The 13213-nt window shown below is 34.2% G+C and overlaps 1 protein-coding gene across 1 annotated transcript in view; it reads right to left on the bottom strand.

The window, feature by feature from the left end:
* Nucleotides 1–13213, bottom strand: part of LOC138713217 (cytochrome P450 4C1-like) — a 44405-nt gene that overhangs the window by 27624 nt on the left and 3568 nt on the right. The window contains exons 3-6 of the mRNA XM_069845130.1: nucleotides 11287–11393; nucleotides 7695–7785; nucleotides 6698–6883; nucleotides 1774–1837 (exon numbers count right to left, since the gene is read on the bottom strand). Coding sequence (XP_069701231.1) covers nucleotides 1774–1837; nucleotides 6698–6883; nucleotides 7695–7785; nucleotides 11287–11393 — 448 coding nt within the window. The remainder of the gene's footprint in view (nucleotides 1–1773; nucleotides 1838–6697; nucleotides 6884–7694; nucleotides 7786–11286; nucleotides 11394–13213) is intronic.

The raw sequence follows: 13213 nt of genomic DNA, 5'->3' as shown, positions 1-13213 counted from the left end.
GCACGGGCAAGAAATGTTACAGGACTGCAGAAGTGTGTGATTTCGGCAATGGAAGGAATTCTGAAAAGGAAAATCAAGCAGACAAGTGGAGCAAAAGAAGTTTATGGTGGTAAGGGTCGATGCCATTTGTGTACTAGAGACTTCCGATCAAAAATAGAAAATTACAACAAAGTGAGCAAGACAACAATCATTTGCAGTGTTTGTAAAAGGTACACATGTGGTAAACATAGCAAGAAAACTGTGGTCTGTTCAATATGTGAGGACGGGTGTGAAGAAAGTGATGTGTAGCATTTTACAATTTATTTTGTGACTGTTACACTAAAGTATTTGTTGGAACATATACAATGACATTTCAATTTTTTTCTTTCATAATAGTACATACTATTCGCCGATTGTAAGTGTGGTAAACAAAGCAAGAAAACTTGTGTCCTGTTCACTGTGTGAGAACTAATGTGAAGAAAGTGACGCATAATATTTTCCAGTTCTATGATATTTTCTGGACTGTTGCATTCAAGTACTTGCTGAAAAATATACGACAACATTTAAACGTTTTTTGCTTTATGTATCCGTATAGTACACAGTATTTGCAGATTGTAAGTTTGGTATAAGTAGCCTATAACAAGGAAACGGTGGTTTGGTCAATATGTAACAACGAGGGTGAAAATAATAATACGTAATATTTTCAGACTGTTTTGTTGAAGTAAATTGTTCGAAAATATACAATGATATTTAAATTTTTATCTTTTATAGTAGTACATGCTATTTGCCGATTACAAATATTTAAAAAATGCTCAAAATTAAACATTTTTATAGTGGTCACAAAATATCCCCCCCTTGGTACTACAGGTCATCAAAATAGCTTGGTATTGCTAGGGTTAAATGTGCGAGGTCACTCATTTAGTCGCAATGCGAAAGGACAGGGAACCTCTCAAATTGCAGATTTAGATTTCACGGCGCTTCTTCTGACGGCCTTCACCTGCCTTGTCATCCAACAACAGATGACAGAGTCTTCACGACTCCACGTGCACTGCGAAATGGCAAAGCCCCTTTCAATGAGCAAGATAACACCTGCCAGCCTAACGGCAAACAAACGAGTCTCCTCGACTCCTCCTGCACTGCGATACGACACAGTTCACTTCAATGTGCAGATGTACACCAGCCAACTCCACCTCGTCCCGTCCTGTGATCACTTGATCACATTCCGTCCCCTCGCGTATGTGGTACCTAAGAGGTTACGTCCATTTTCGGCTTTCCCCTTCAAAATTTTCTAGAACTCCTTCAGTGGAGTAGCGTAAACCGGAGTGAGACTAGTGGCCAACAGGCTTGGAGCTCACAGCCCCCAACCCCTTACAAGGACGCGTTTTGCGTACCTTTTAAATTTGTCCTCCCAATTCTCCTCTCTTTTTTCGATTTTCGAAAATATTTTTTGACATTTTCTTCAGCATGGAGAGCACTTGGGAAGAAATACAATTTTCGAAAGAAGATGACAAATTTTGGGCATTTCATTAGCATGAATGTCATTTGGAGATTAATACTTGATATCTGGAATAAATTCAGATTTCAAAATGAAATACTTTAGACATATCATTAGAATCGATAGGATATACATTGAAATATTTTATGTCAAATATTTTTTCAAGCTGTAAATATCGATAATAATGTCGGTTTTTCAGTCACGCCCGATTATGAAAAGGATGGTAATTTAAATTATTTTAACCACATAAAACCATTTTGCTGTTGCCAACAGAATAAAAAAATGAAATATATTCTTACCGTGTTAATATATCCATTGCATCCAAAGTTAGAGATTCCTCAGGTTCCTTGCCCAAAGTTATGGCTGCAAAAATGTAGTAAAATTTGTCTTACTGTTTTGTCCATATTAGATTTTCATTTTACATTCGGCATAGACGGTTTTTCGAAATTAATACATAATATAGTAACACTATCGAATAAAAGTATTGAAAACATCGATCTCTCGGAAGTACATAATGGAGAGACTCAACTCTTTTTTATTATTTTAATAGATTTTATTAAAAAGAAGACATACTTAGTACAAAGTCATAATTTTAATGTAAGGCACAAATCAGATCTCAATCTACTCTGTATTAGTCTCAAATGTTATAGAAAAGAAGTTCAATATTCACGTATTATGATGTTCAATGTCTGATTATCTTAAAGCTTTGAAGGACAAAGAGAATAGGTACAGAACACAATGAACAAAATTTGTCCCTACTCATACAGTGTGCTCAATATTGATATAATGTTTATCCTTGTAAACTGAATGAATATATTTTTGTATTAACCTTTGACATGTTCGATATCTGAAAGCTAGAATGGTGGCGTAAGTTCTGTGGAATACTATACATGAATTGAAAATGGAAAATTGTGGAAAGTTCGTGATGTAATGTAAACATCTCTGCAGTATAAGTCATAAAATGAAAAAGAAAGTGGTGAAAAGTTCGACTTAAGATAAGCATCTCTGCAGTATTATTTTTATTTTAGTTTGGTTCTAATAATAAAGTATTTCAGGGTAATGTGGTTTCGGGTAATGCACATCGATTTAACCCGATATACTGTGTTCGAAATGTAACGGTTGGGAAGTTATTGATGGGCGAACTTTTAAATTAAAAGAGGTATTATAGACGTATTTCTACGTTTTAGAACATTCAATTCTATTCAATTTATTAAGCCATTAAACATACAGTGATCGGCTTCGTCACAATACAGAAGGGAGGGAAAAGACATACATTTGAAAATACACATATAATTGATAACAGTAAAGATTAATTAGAATGAAAAGGCAAAACATTTTGAAACTCTAAAATTAATTAAAACACTTCACTCTTAATGTAATATTTGTAACTAGATGTGAATAACTTTATTTATTAAAAAACAATTTCTTATGAATTTATGTTAACAGACTCATGTACAGAGTAGAAAGGATTAATTAAAATAAAATTATAAAAATCTAGCTTTGAAACTATTGGTTGGTAACTTATAATATTGACTGGGAAGCTTATTATATAATTTCATCCCCATGACAGAAAAATTTGTACTAGTTTTATGTAATCTACAGTATGGGATATTAATTTGTTCACTATTTCTAATTTCATAATCATGTATATTGGCTATTAGCGAGTAATTGTCTATATTTTGTCGTCTGTAAAGGACTGCGTCGACAGTTAATATCTGTGATTGTTTGAAAAGGGGTCGACAATGTTCAAGATAGTTTGATTCTAATGGCTTTCTTTTGAAAAATCAAGACACTCCCAATTTTGCCACCATTTCCCTAGAAAATTAAGGAATACGTAATTATTGACTGAAAGAACAAAAAAGTAGGCACATCTTAAATAATTTTGAGAACCGCAAGTCACTATTTTCTTTAATAAATATATAACTGTAGATAATGTTGTGCATATATATTCGATATGTTTTTCCCATGTTACACTGAAGTCTATAAAAAGTCCTAGATATGTAGTATAGTTGTTTATGTTATTGTTATTGATACATTATTGAAAACGCAGTGTGTAACTATACACGGGAATTGCTTCGCAGTAGTTATACTCACGAAACCCCCTGTTTATAGAGAAAAAGTGGCTGCCTTTTAACAACCCAACTGTTCGTAACGACTGTCATTTTATGATAAAAGTTGCGTTGTAAGTACAGAAGAACAAACCAAAGAGCATAGAATAATTAGAATAATATTGCTGTAGCTGTACTCTTTGATCAAAATATAGAATGATAATTGATCAGGAACAGTTGTACTATCGATACTTAGCACATTAGCGCACCTATCGGACGAAATTGACAATCTTAGTTATTCTGCACGGCCGACTTGATGTTCCCTTCGCTTTTTTGTATACGGCCTTGACAATAGTAATATTTTCTTGATATTGGATAATTTCTCAATTCCACCACTTGGCGCTGTCTGCCAAGCTCTGGTGGCCACAGAAGAAATACTCAATATGAATTAAAATAAATGATTAAAGAGTAATAATAACACTTATAAATAATAAATAAGAAAATAATAAGTATTATTATGTTTAGATCTGTTAATAATTAAAAGCGTGGTAAAATGGTAAAAATGGTAATGGTAAAAGCGTGAGTTTAAAAGCAGGGAAGGTACCACTTAGTAACCTGTTCAGTTTAAGTAACATGATGGCAGATGCGTAATTTTGTAGTTCATTCGCTGAATAGCACCCCTAGGCTAAACTGCGATGTTTCAAAGTAATCACTTGGGTAATTATTTACCATAACTTGTACTAAGTTTTATAATTTCACTCACTGCACTGATACATTCCACTTGATATTGCAGATTCAAGAATCATAGTTTCAAGATTTTGTTACTCAGTGGATTATAAGCCTCATTCTTCGAAGGAACAAGCTTTTCAGTTAAAGCTGCTGCAATTTTATCTAGAAGCGGCCTAACAAATTTCACAGTAATGATATTAGCAAGTCCGTTTTGGCCGTCTTCATCACAAATTGGCATTGCAAGAGAGGGCATCTACACAGTAACGGCTCAATTTCTGAACACAAATTTTCTAATATATTATTGTTTGGTATTCTCTTTCGATGATTAAGCAGCTGATCTAGAATCAGTTTTGCATGAATATTGCCTTCATCGGTCTCTTTCCATACATTTTCTTGTTCTTTATGTAACGGATCTCTTTCAATTGGAGTTTTTCGGTTGTTTTCGTTATTACATCTTGCTTCTCTTGTAACACCTAATTAAGTTGTGTAATTTTCACATGCAATCTGTTAATTATTTCTTTTTAGCTCCACAAAGTTGGCAACGTCTGCGTCGCTTCATGGTCATTTTCAACTGGCAAGAAGGGAATGTCATTAACTAATATAGAGCCACTCGGAACATCTTGTTCGAACAGTGAAAAACCAATATTACTAAAAGATTTGCGTTTCTTGGGTAGAGGGAGATCAGTTTTAGTAACTGTTCGTCATGGTCTTCTGATATCTGTCACTTATACCTTGGATAATGAGGGAATATTGTTGGCACAGCATTTGGTTTTAATAACCTAAATTTCCCATTATTAGAATAATCTTCTTCCCTGAAATGTAAACTACAAACGACTGAAGATGGAGAGTTGCTTTAGAAACAAAGTCTCGGCGTGAAATCACTTTAAGCCATTTTCGCATCTTTCCCTTACTTACTCATGGCTTTTAAGGAACACGGAGATTCATTGCCGACCTCACATAAGCCCGCCATTAGTCCCTATCCTGTGCAAGATTAATCCAGTCCCTATCATCATATCCCACCGCCCTTAAATCCATTTTAATATTATCCTCCCATCTACGTCTCGGCCTCCCCAAAGGTCTTATTTCCTCTGGCCTCCCAACTAACACTCTATATGCATATCTGAATTCGCCCATACATACTACATGCCCTGTCCATCTCAAACGTCTGGATTTAATGTCCCTAATTATGTCAGGTGCAGAATACAAAGCGTGCAGTTCTGCGTTGTGTATCTTTCTCCATTCTCCTCTAATTCCATCGCTCTCAGCCCCAAATATTTTCCTAAGAACATTATTCTCAAACACCCTTAATGTCTGTTCCTCTCTCAAACTGAGAGACCAAGTTTCACAACCATACAGAACAACCGGTAATATAACTGTTTTTATAGATTCTAACTTTCCGATTTTTTGACAGCAGACTAGATGACAAAAGCTTCTCAACCGAATAATAAGAGGCATTCCCATATTTATTCTGCGTTTAATTTTCTCCCGAGTGTCATTTATATTTGTCACTGTTGCTCCAAGATATTTGAATTTTTGTCCACACCTGTGGAGTAACGGTTAGCGCGTCTATCCGCGAAACCAGGTGGCCCGAGTTCGATTCCCGGTCGGGGCAAGTTACCTGGTTGAGGTTTTTTTCCGGGGTTTTCCCTCAACCCAATATGAGCAAATGCTGGGTAACTTTCAGTGTTGGACCTTGGACTCACTTCACCGGCATTATCACCTTCATCTCATTCAGACGCTAAATAGCCTAAGATGTTGATAAAGCGTCGTAAAATAACCTCTAAAGTAAAATAAAATATTTGAATTTTTCCACCTCTTCGAAGGATACAACTCCAATTTTTATATTTTCATTTCGTACAATATTATGGTCACGAAATATAATCATCGTTCCCTGTCACTCGGAAATTCGTGGAATGATATTGCTGCTTCACTCTTTTTTTCTATTCGAAGTACACAATAGTACACAACAATACGTCATTTTGAATCATATCACAATAAACTCACATACCAATAGAAATAAGCGCAATATTACTAATTATAATCGTACAAGAAACCGTACACACATTCCTCAGTGAACCTTGGGAGTTAGTGCCATCTGGCGGGAATTTCATATTTTCTCGATTACAGCTTTAACACTGGGATCAAAATGAATTGTCAAGGTCGGTAAAGGAGAAGCGAAGCGAGCACATCAAGTCGGCCGTGTATTCTGTTACCTTTTGTAATAAAATAATGACGAAACTATGACGTAGCTGTGTAACAGTTGCATTGTTACAACTACACCACGTATGTAGTGATTATATTAGTCAGGAATTTACACATTGCTTATAAACGAGCTATTCGCTATGTAAGTATAAGACAGTTGAACGTCTGTATAAGAGTTTTTATTAGTAAGACCAATAATCATTAACGTGAGAATTGTATTAATATATTTGATTGGCCTACTTACCTAAGCTTACATTCATTGTTAGATGTAACATAATAGGATACATATCAAATTCTTGTCCACCTACATACTGTGATAGTTTATTAAGAATAAAATAAAGATGTTTGTTGAATATCTGCACATTGGATTTGTATACGGACACGTTAAGGTTTGGTGCAATATATTTTCGATTCTGCAGCCACTTCGCACCTGAAAAGAAGAACAGATTATAACTTGACTTCTAACTTACTACAGAAAAATTGATTGGAATTTATAAGCAATTCTCTATTTTTAAACATAATTATGTTTTATCTCAATACAGCTCAATAAGATTCAGAAGATTTTATATATGAGCGGTGTAGAGTTGTCTACAGGGAATATACTCGTAAGTCATGTAAACCTAAGGTTGAAAGAAATGAGTTTCAAGTTAAGTGACAATGGAAAATTGCATCCAAAGTCTACGATGTCTATTTTGTGCTTACATATTGTGTCTGGGTTATATGAAGGAATTTACTGCAGATTTTGAAGATATTTTAAAATTAAGATACTAAAAAAAATAATGTCATAGTAAGACGTTGCACTTATACCTCTTGTATTCCAAACTATTTTGCAGAATACGTAAGGGTTCAAACTAAATTTAAAAAGAAATGAATGTATAAGTTATAAAATACATTCCAAATTCAAACAAATGTATGTACGTGTATGAAAAAAGTTGAAGTTCTTTAAACGAAGAATGTTCACTTATTTTCCTCACCCAAAATATTTCTTCTTTCTCAGGAGCCAAATGGAGAACTGTTTTAATAAAACGATGGCCGAGAACCAAACTGTTTCAAGTCCATTTTACTATTTTTTTTTCAGAAGGGCTATTTTAAACTCCTGACATTATTTTATGTACACGGTGTATATAAAAAACCGTTCAAATGTGCCCGCTTTTCCCCTATTTCGCATTGTAAACCTGCAAAGAAACCAACAGATTTTGTTTCGAATTGTACTACGAAGAAAGATAAATAAATAAACTTACCAGTTTCTGTAACTAATCCTTTGCCGAAAAAAGGCTCCAAATATTTGTAGAAATAAGCTTTGTCCAAAACGTTCGTGTCAGTGAGTAGAGTCTGAAAAAAAAACAACCAGCTGGCATTCACAAATATTTCATTATTATAGTCAATTAATAAACGTGGACTTCAGCGACAGTGTTTGACACTACAAATCCAGCGTCCTCTATTTCTTAGAATCAGTGCTTGTCCCCTCTTCTGTGCGTGTTGTACATTGTTTTAAATTAGGTACAATAGAAACATCAATACTTACTGGAACATTTACACTTTCCCCCGATATCACTCTTGATACTTTTTCCAACAATGAAAATCCTACATTCTTATTTAATACGTTGTCCCACTTATTTTTAACTTTTTTCCCAGTTTCGCCCAAAGCAGAATGTATGTTCACTTGAGCTTCCTTTACTATTGCTATTTGGCTACAAAGAGATTGTTTTTCACGTTCTAATTGTTCAATGCTTGCAGGTATGAAAGAAAGGTTTGATGTTATGTAGGCAATATCGTTTTTCACTCGTGAGTCATTCAGACAATCTTTCACTGCTTTCACACACGCTGAATCCAGGTTCCCCATCGTGTAACAACCGGCTGAGGTGGGAGTGGGATATCTGGAAATTTCTCTCTGAATATTGAAATCCTGGATGGGACTTTACAAAAACATTTTTTTGTGTTAGAAATAAACGAATTGACAAGAGGAAATTCATTCCGGATTGTTTCAGAAACCCTGTGAAGGCCATGTGCTAGACAGGTTACATGCGTGAGGTTAGGATAAAATGTTTTAAGAAGTGGAGCTGCAGCAACCATGTATGAGGCAGCATCAGTACAAAACAACAGAACTTTAGAATCGTCTATATTACCTGAGTATAAAGACTGTAGGCCTTTATTTACAAAATAAGCAATGGCTTGGCTATTCACTTTCGAAAGTTCCTTAACACATACGAGGTGTGGAATCGAAGGTCCATCAGGACTAAGTTTTCCTACTACCATATTTGCTATATACCTATTCATAGGATCTGAGGTTTCATCCACAGAGACCCATATGTAAGAATCACCTATATCCTCCCGAATGGAAGCTAAAGTTTCATTGTATATTCTGTCTAAGTAATTTTTTCTTAGGGTCGACTCAGATGGGATATTTTGTTTGCAGTATTTTTGTAAAAACTGTCTTAAAACCGGATTTTCAATTGCATTCCAGGGAAAGTTAGCAGCAACAAACGCTCTGGTTAAATCAGCATAGAAATTGCTGCTGAGATTGATGAAGTAGGCTGTGTTAGTAAAGTTTGTTGCAGTTGATTTTTCTGCTGAGCTTTAGCCTTATGAGCCGCTCCTTGCACATGCTGCTTTAGGTGGCACTTCTTTTCTTGCGAAATCTAAAAATGTAAAGTAAACTGAATTAAAATAAAATCCTAATTGTTGTATTGCCGTATTTCTATCACAAAGTTAGTGGGTTCGAACAATCAAAATTTTAATGTCCTGCAAATACTTTAACTATCGGAATTTAAAAGGTTAAAGTGTAGTGGTCTTAAAAAGAATTATACCTCAGGATAGCTCAGTCAATGTATAAATATTATAGGCCTACTCATTAAAATTAACAGAATTTATATATTTCAACTATTGTTACATACCTGTTTGCTACAAATCTTGCAGAATATTATTTTTCCATCATAAGTGAATTCTGAATATTCTGTTAGCCATTGCCGGATCAATGTAGATTTTGCACTTATATTTTTCGGCATTATCGCGTTAAACTTAACAGGAAAACGTCCTACCGCTCAAAACTTCTCAACACAAATAAGGTGAGGGAAAGAGCAATTGTTAACTAGCATTCAAATGAACCGTTGTTATTGAGATTCAATTGGACAAAAATACAAAGTTCCACTTATTGTTGCATTTCCTGGTAGTGTTAACACTAGGAGGGCCATTCTTTTAAATATTTTGTAACGGTTTACCCTACTAATTCGCAGTTTTACGACTTTTCATAAATATTTCAAAAACACTCTTTCTCCAAAAATTGTGATTTTATGACACTCTGAAGGGCAGTACAGCTAATCGGTTTCAGACCGAAAACAGTCATTTTTATAGTAGGCCTATAGTATATCTCTGAATCGGTAGCAGCACATGTTGTGATTGTTGCCTGCTTCAAAACTAAGGTTGGTTCTTTGTCGGCATTTATGCCTCCAAACATGTTAAACTCAGTGAAATCTATTGCGAGTGTCGTGAGATTCAAAACATTTTGTTTCCTTTATCAATGGTTTCATGGTCGGTGTGAAGCAAACTTTCCACTTTTCAAATGCCTTAAATTTCGCAGTGAATGCATGTATAAATTGTAAAAAGTAAGAGTAAAATGCGAAACTTTACAGTGAGTTAGGCATTTTTAGGCGAATATTAACAAATTAGGCTGTAATGATCGTTTTAGAGCATTTTAGGGCACTATAAAACTCTTTGAATACCTTTCAATTTCCGTGAAACACAAATATTAATAATTATTTTTACTTTTCTCCTAAAGAAACAAAATAGGCATTTGCCCTAGAATCCGATGTCTGGTGATCACTTACCTGATTTTACCCCAAAGAAACATCCTTTTGGGCTATCACAACACGCACTTACCTCATTTTTTTTTAATAATGTCACTTGCCTGCTTTTTGTTCTAAGCCCCTCATATATATCAATAAAACTGCGTAACAGTGCTAATAGAAACTTCAGCTAAAGTTTACCCTCCTGAAGATATCATATGAAATGTAAATTCTAATTCTTGTACTTAACCTCTCGTCTTTACGTTTACACATTATATCCGGGATCACTTTTCCTTTTTCTGCATTGTTGTGCAGTACGTTATTCATATTTCTCCAAGTGGCGGCCTGAACACCTGCAGACTTCTAATGCATGAGTACAGGCTGTTACAAAAGAAACATTACAATGGTTCCATTCCTCAAGTGAGGTATAGAAATTATAATACATTCAGAAGTTTAAAATAAATATTATAGTCCAGACACATGATCTGAAGACATTTATTCGTCAATTTAAGCACAGAAACTTAATCAGAAACAAAATAAAAAAAATGTTTTGAAATTAGTATTTTGTAACATTAATAGAAAAAAAAAGAGTTCAGACAAGTTTCGGGGGACAGTGCCCCCCATAATTCCGCCTATGATTAACACTTCGTATGATTTTCTGAAAACCGTGCCATAACATTATGAGAAGTCAAGGCCAACAGCACAGTCAATTTTGTGAAGTAATCATTCAAGGGAAAGTACTTTCTTTTCATTCACTGATTCTTTTTGCTGCAAGGTAAAGTCTTTTGGTCTAGGGAAAATACTCTTCTTTATTCGCTGATTGCATACATTATGCCCACTCATTTCAACTTGATACTTTGCAACAACATCTACTAAGCTAGCCAAAGTCTTTGGTCCACAGATAGTTTTTCTGAATACACTGCATAGCCGTCTCTACTGATGTTCACTTGTTTCTCCTCTCCTTAGCTTCCAGGCTCGCTAATGCTGGAACATTTTACTTACGTGTATTCTATAGTTCAGCGTCTGTAGTTAGGCCTACCTCATCACTCACCTTGCAGTCCTCGGTGTTGTTGATGAAGATTAGCAGATGTTGCAGTAACCACACTCTACAGATTTTCGGATACTTCTTGTGCAGCATTTCACAATAATGCATAAAATCTGAAGCATAATACAAACCACTATACTGTAGTATTATGTTAAAGGTCTTGCATCTTCCAGACCAATTAACAGACATTTAGCACTCTTATCTACGTATGAATGTTCATTATTAATGTATGTAATTATGAGTATTAGGCTGATGCAAATATTCGTAGAGTTTTTTCGCTGTGACAAAAGTTTTTATTTGAGATGAATAGAAGACAGAAATAAATCAGTAATAATAATAATAATAATAATAATAATAATAATAATAATAATAATAATAATAGTGATAACAATAATAGTATAGGGTATAATAAAACCAAAGCCCTCTACTCTCAACTGTTGTTCTCTATTTCGCCTCCGCTCAGCGCTGCCAAACGTTCGCACGCTCCGGCTTCTAAAATAAATGAAGGTGGCTCGGTATTTACAAGCACACCCTCGAAATAACAAATGACAAACGATAAACAATTTCCCAATTGATGGCGAACAAAAATGCAACTAACTTAGGCATCAACCCAATATGTTTAAAGTGTGTGTGTAGGGCCCCATTCGTGCTATGAACTTATCATCACAATACGTGATTTTCAGTATTTCCGATGTTTTGTGTTTGGTGAAATTGTTTCAAATTTCTGTACTTTTTAGTTACTTTATTAAAATCACCACAAACAACACAACTAAAATTTAAAATTGTGCGGTAGAAACTCCGTCTTAAATTATTATTATAACACTAGCCGTAACCGTGCGCTCCGCTGCACCCGTTAGAAATAAATATAAAGTAATTACATAATTAAAATAGGACGTTTGATCCAGGGAACATGCGTGTTTGATAGAAGGATAAATCGTTTAATATGTTACTTAATTTAAATTGCATCCAAATAATTAATATGCGATCATTTTGGTCCAGAGACACTCATTTGGTGCAATGACAATTCCTTTAACATGTTTCTTAATTTTTATTACATGCAACCATAGTTCAATGAAGATTGACATCATTTAGATTTAATGTGTATATTTTATTTTACTTGTTACAGGTTTCCAACCCATGTTTTCTACGTATTCAGTAAATGGCGCTTGGCCCTCTATGGTTGTGAACCCTTCAAACAACTTAATTTATATTATAATTACATATTATATTATATTATATTATATTATATTATATTATATTATATTATATTATATTATATTATATTATATTATATTGTATTATATTATATTATATTATATTATATTATATCAGAAGTTACTGTAATAACATTATAGCATTATGTCCATCTAGAGAAACTACACTTTCCAATGGTGAAAGAATTATTAATTATACAAATCGGTTAATTTAGCTTCCGATATTACTTCATACAAACACAGAAACATTCTCTGTAGCCTATCTTTCATAGCTTCCGATTGTTGCTGTCCAAGGCCCCTTATAGACTAAGTCATTTGTTTTTTAATTCATTACACGGCCTTAGATGACAGTTATTTTAATTTTAAAACTCATTTATCTCATTAAATATCAGTCCTATCAAAATTTTTCAAGGAATAAAACTTATCGCACATTATTTGTAAAGAAACTTTTGTTATGTAACATTTTTCACAAAAATCAATAATAAGCGAGATATTTCGATTTATTTAATTCAGGCCCCCTTATAACCCCCGTTTTAAATAATGTATTTTGAATGCCATATAGCCTAAAATCTAAGTTACAACCAACTTAATTTATATTCCAATTTGCATCGAAATCCGTTCAGCCATTATCGCGTGAAAAGGTAACAAACATACAGACAGACAGACAGACAAGACACACAGACATGCAAACAAAAATGTCAAAAAAGCGATTTTCGGTT

Source organism: Periplaneta americana, chromosome 2 (genome assembly GCF_040183065.1).
Source record: "Periplaneta americana isolate PAMFEO1 chromosome 2, P.americana_PAMFEO1_priV1, whole genome shotgun sequence".
NCBI lineage: Eukaryota > Metazoa > Arthropoda > Insecta > Blattodea > Blattidae > Periplaneta > Periplaneta americana.
The sequence above is the reverse complement of the archived record's forward strand: the minus strand, read 5'-3'. Positions and strand labels throughout refer to the sequence as shown.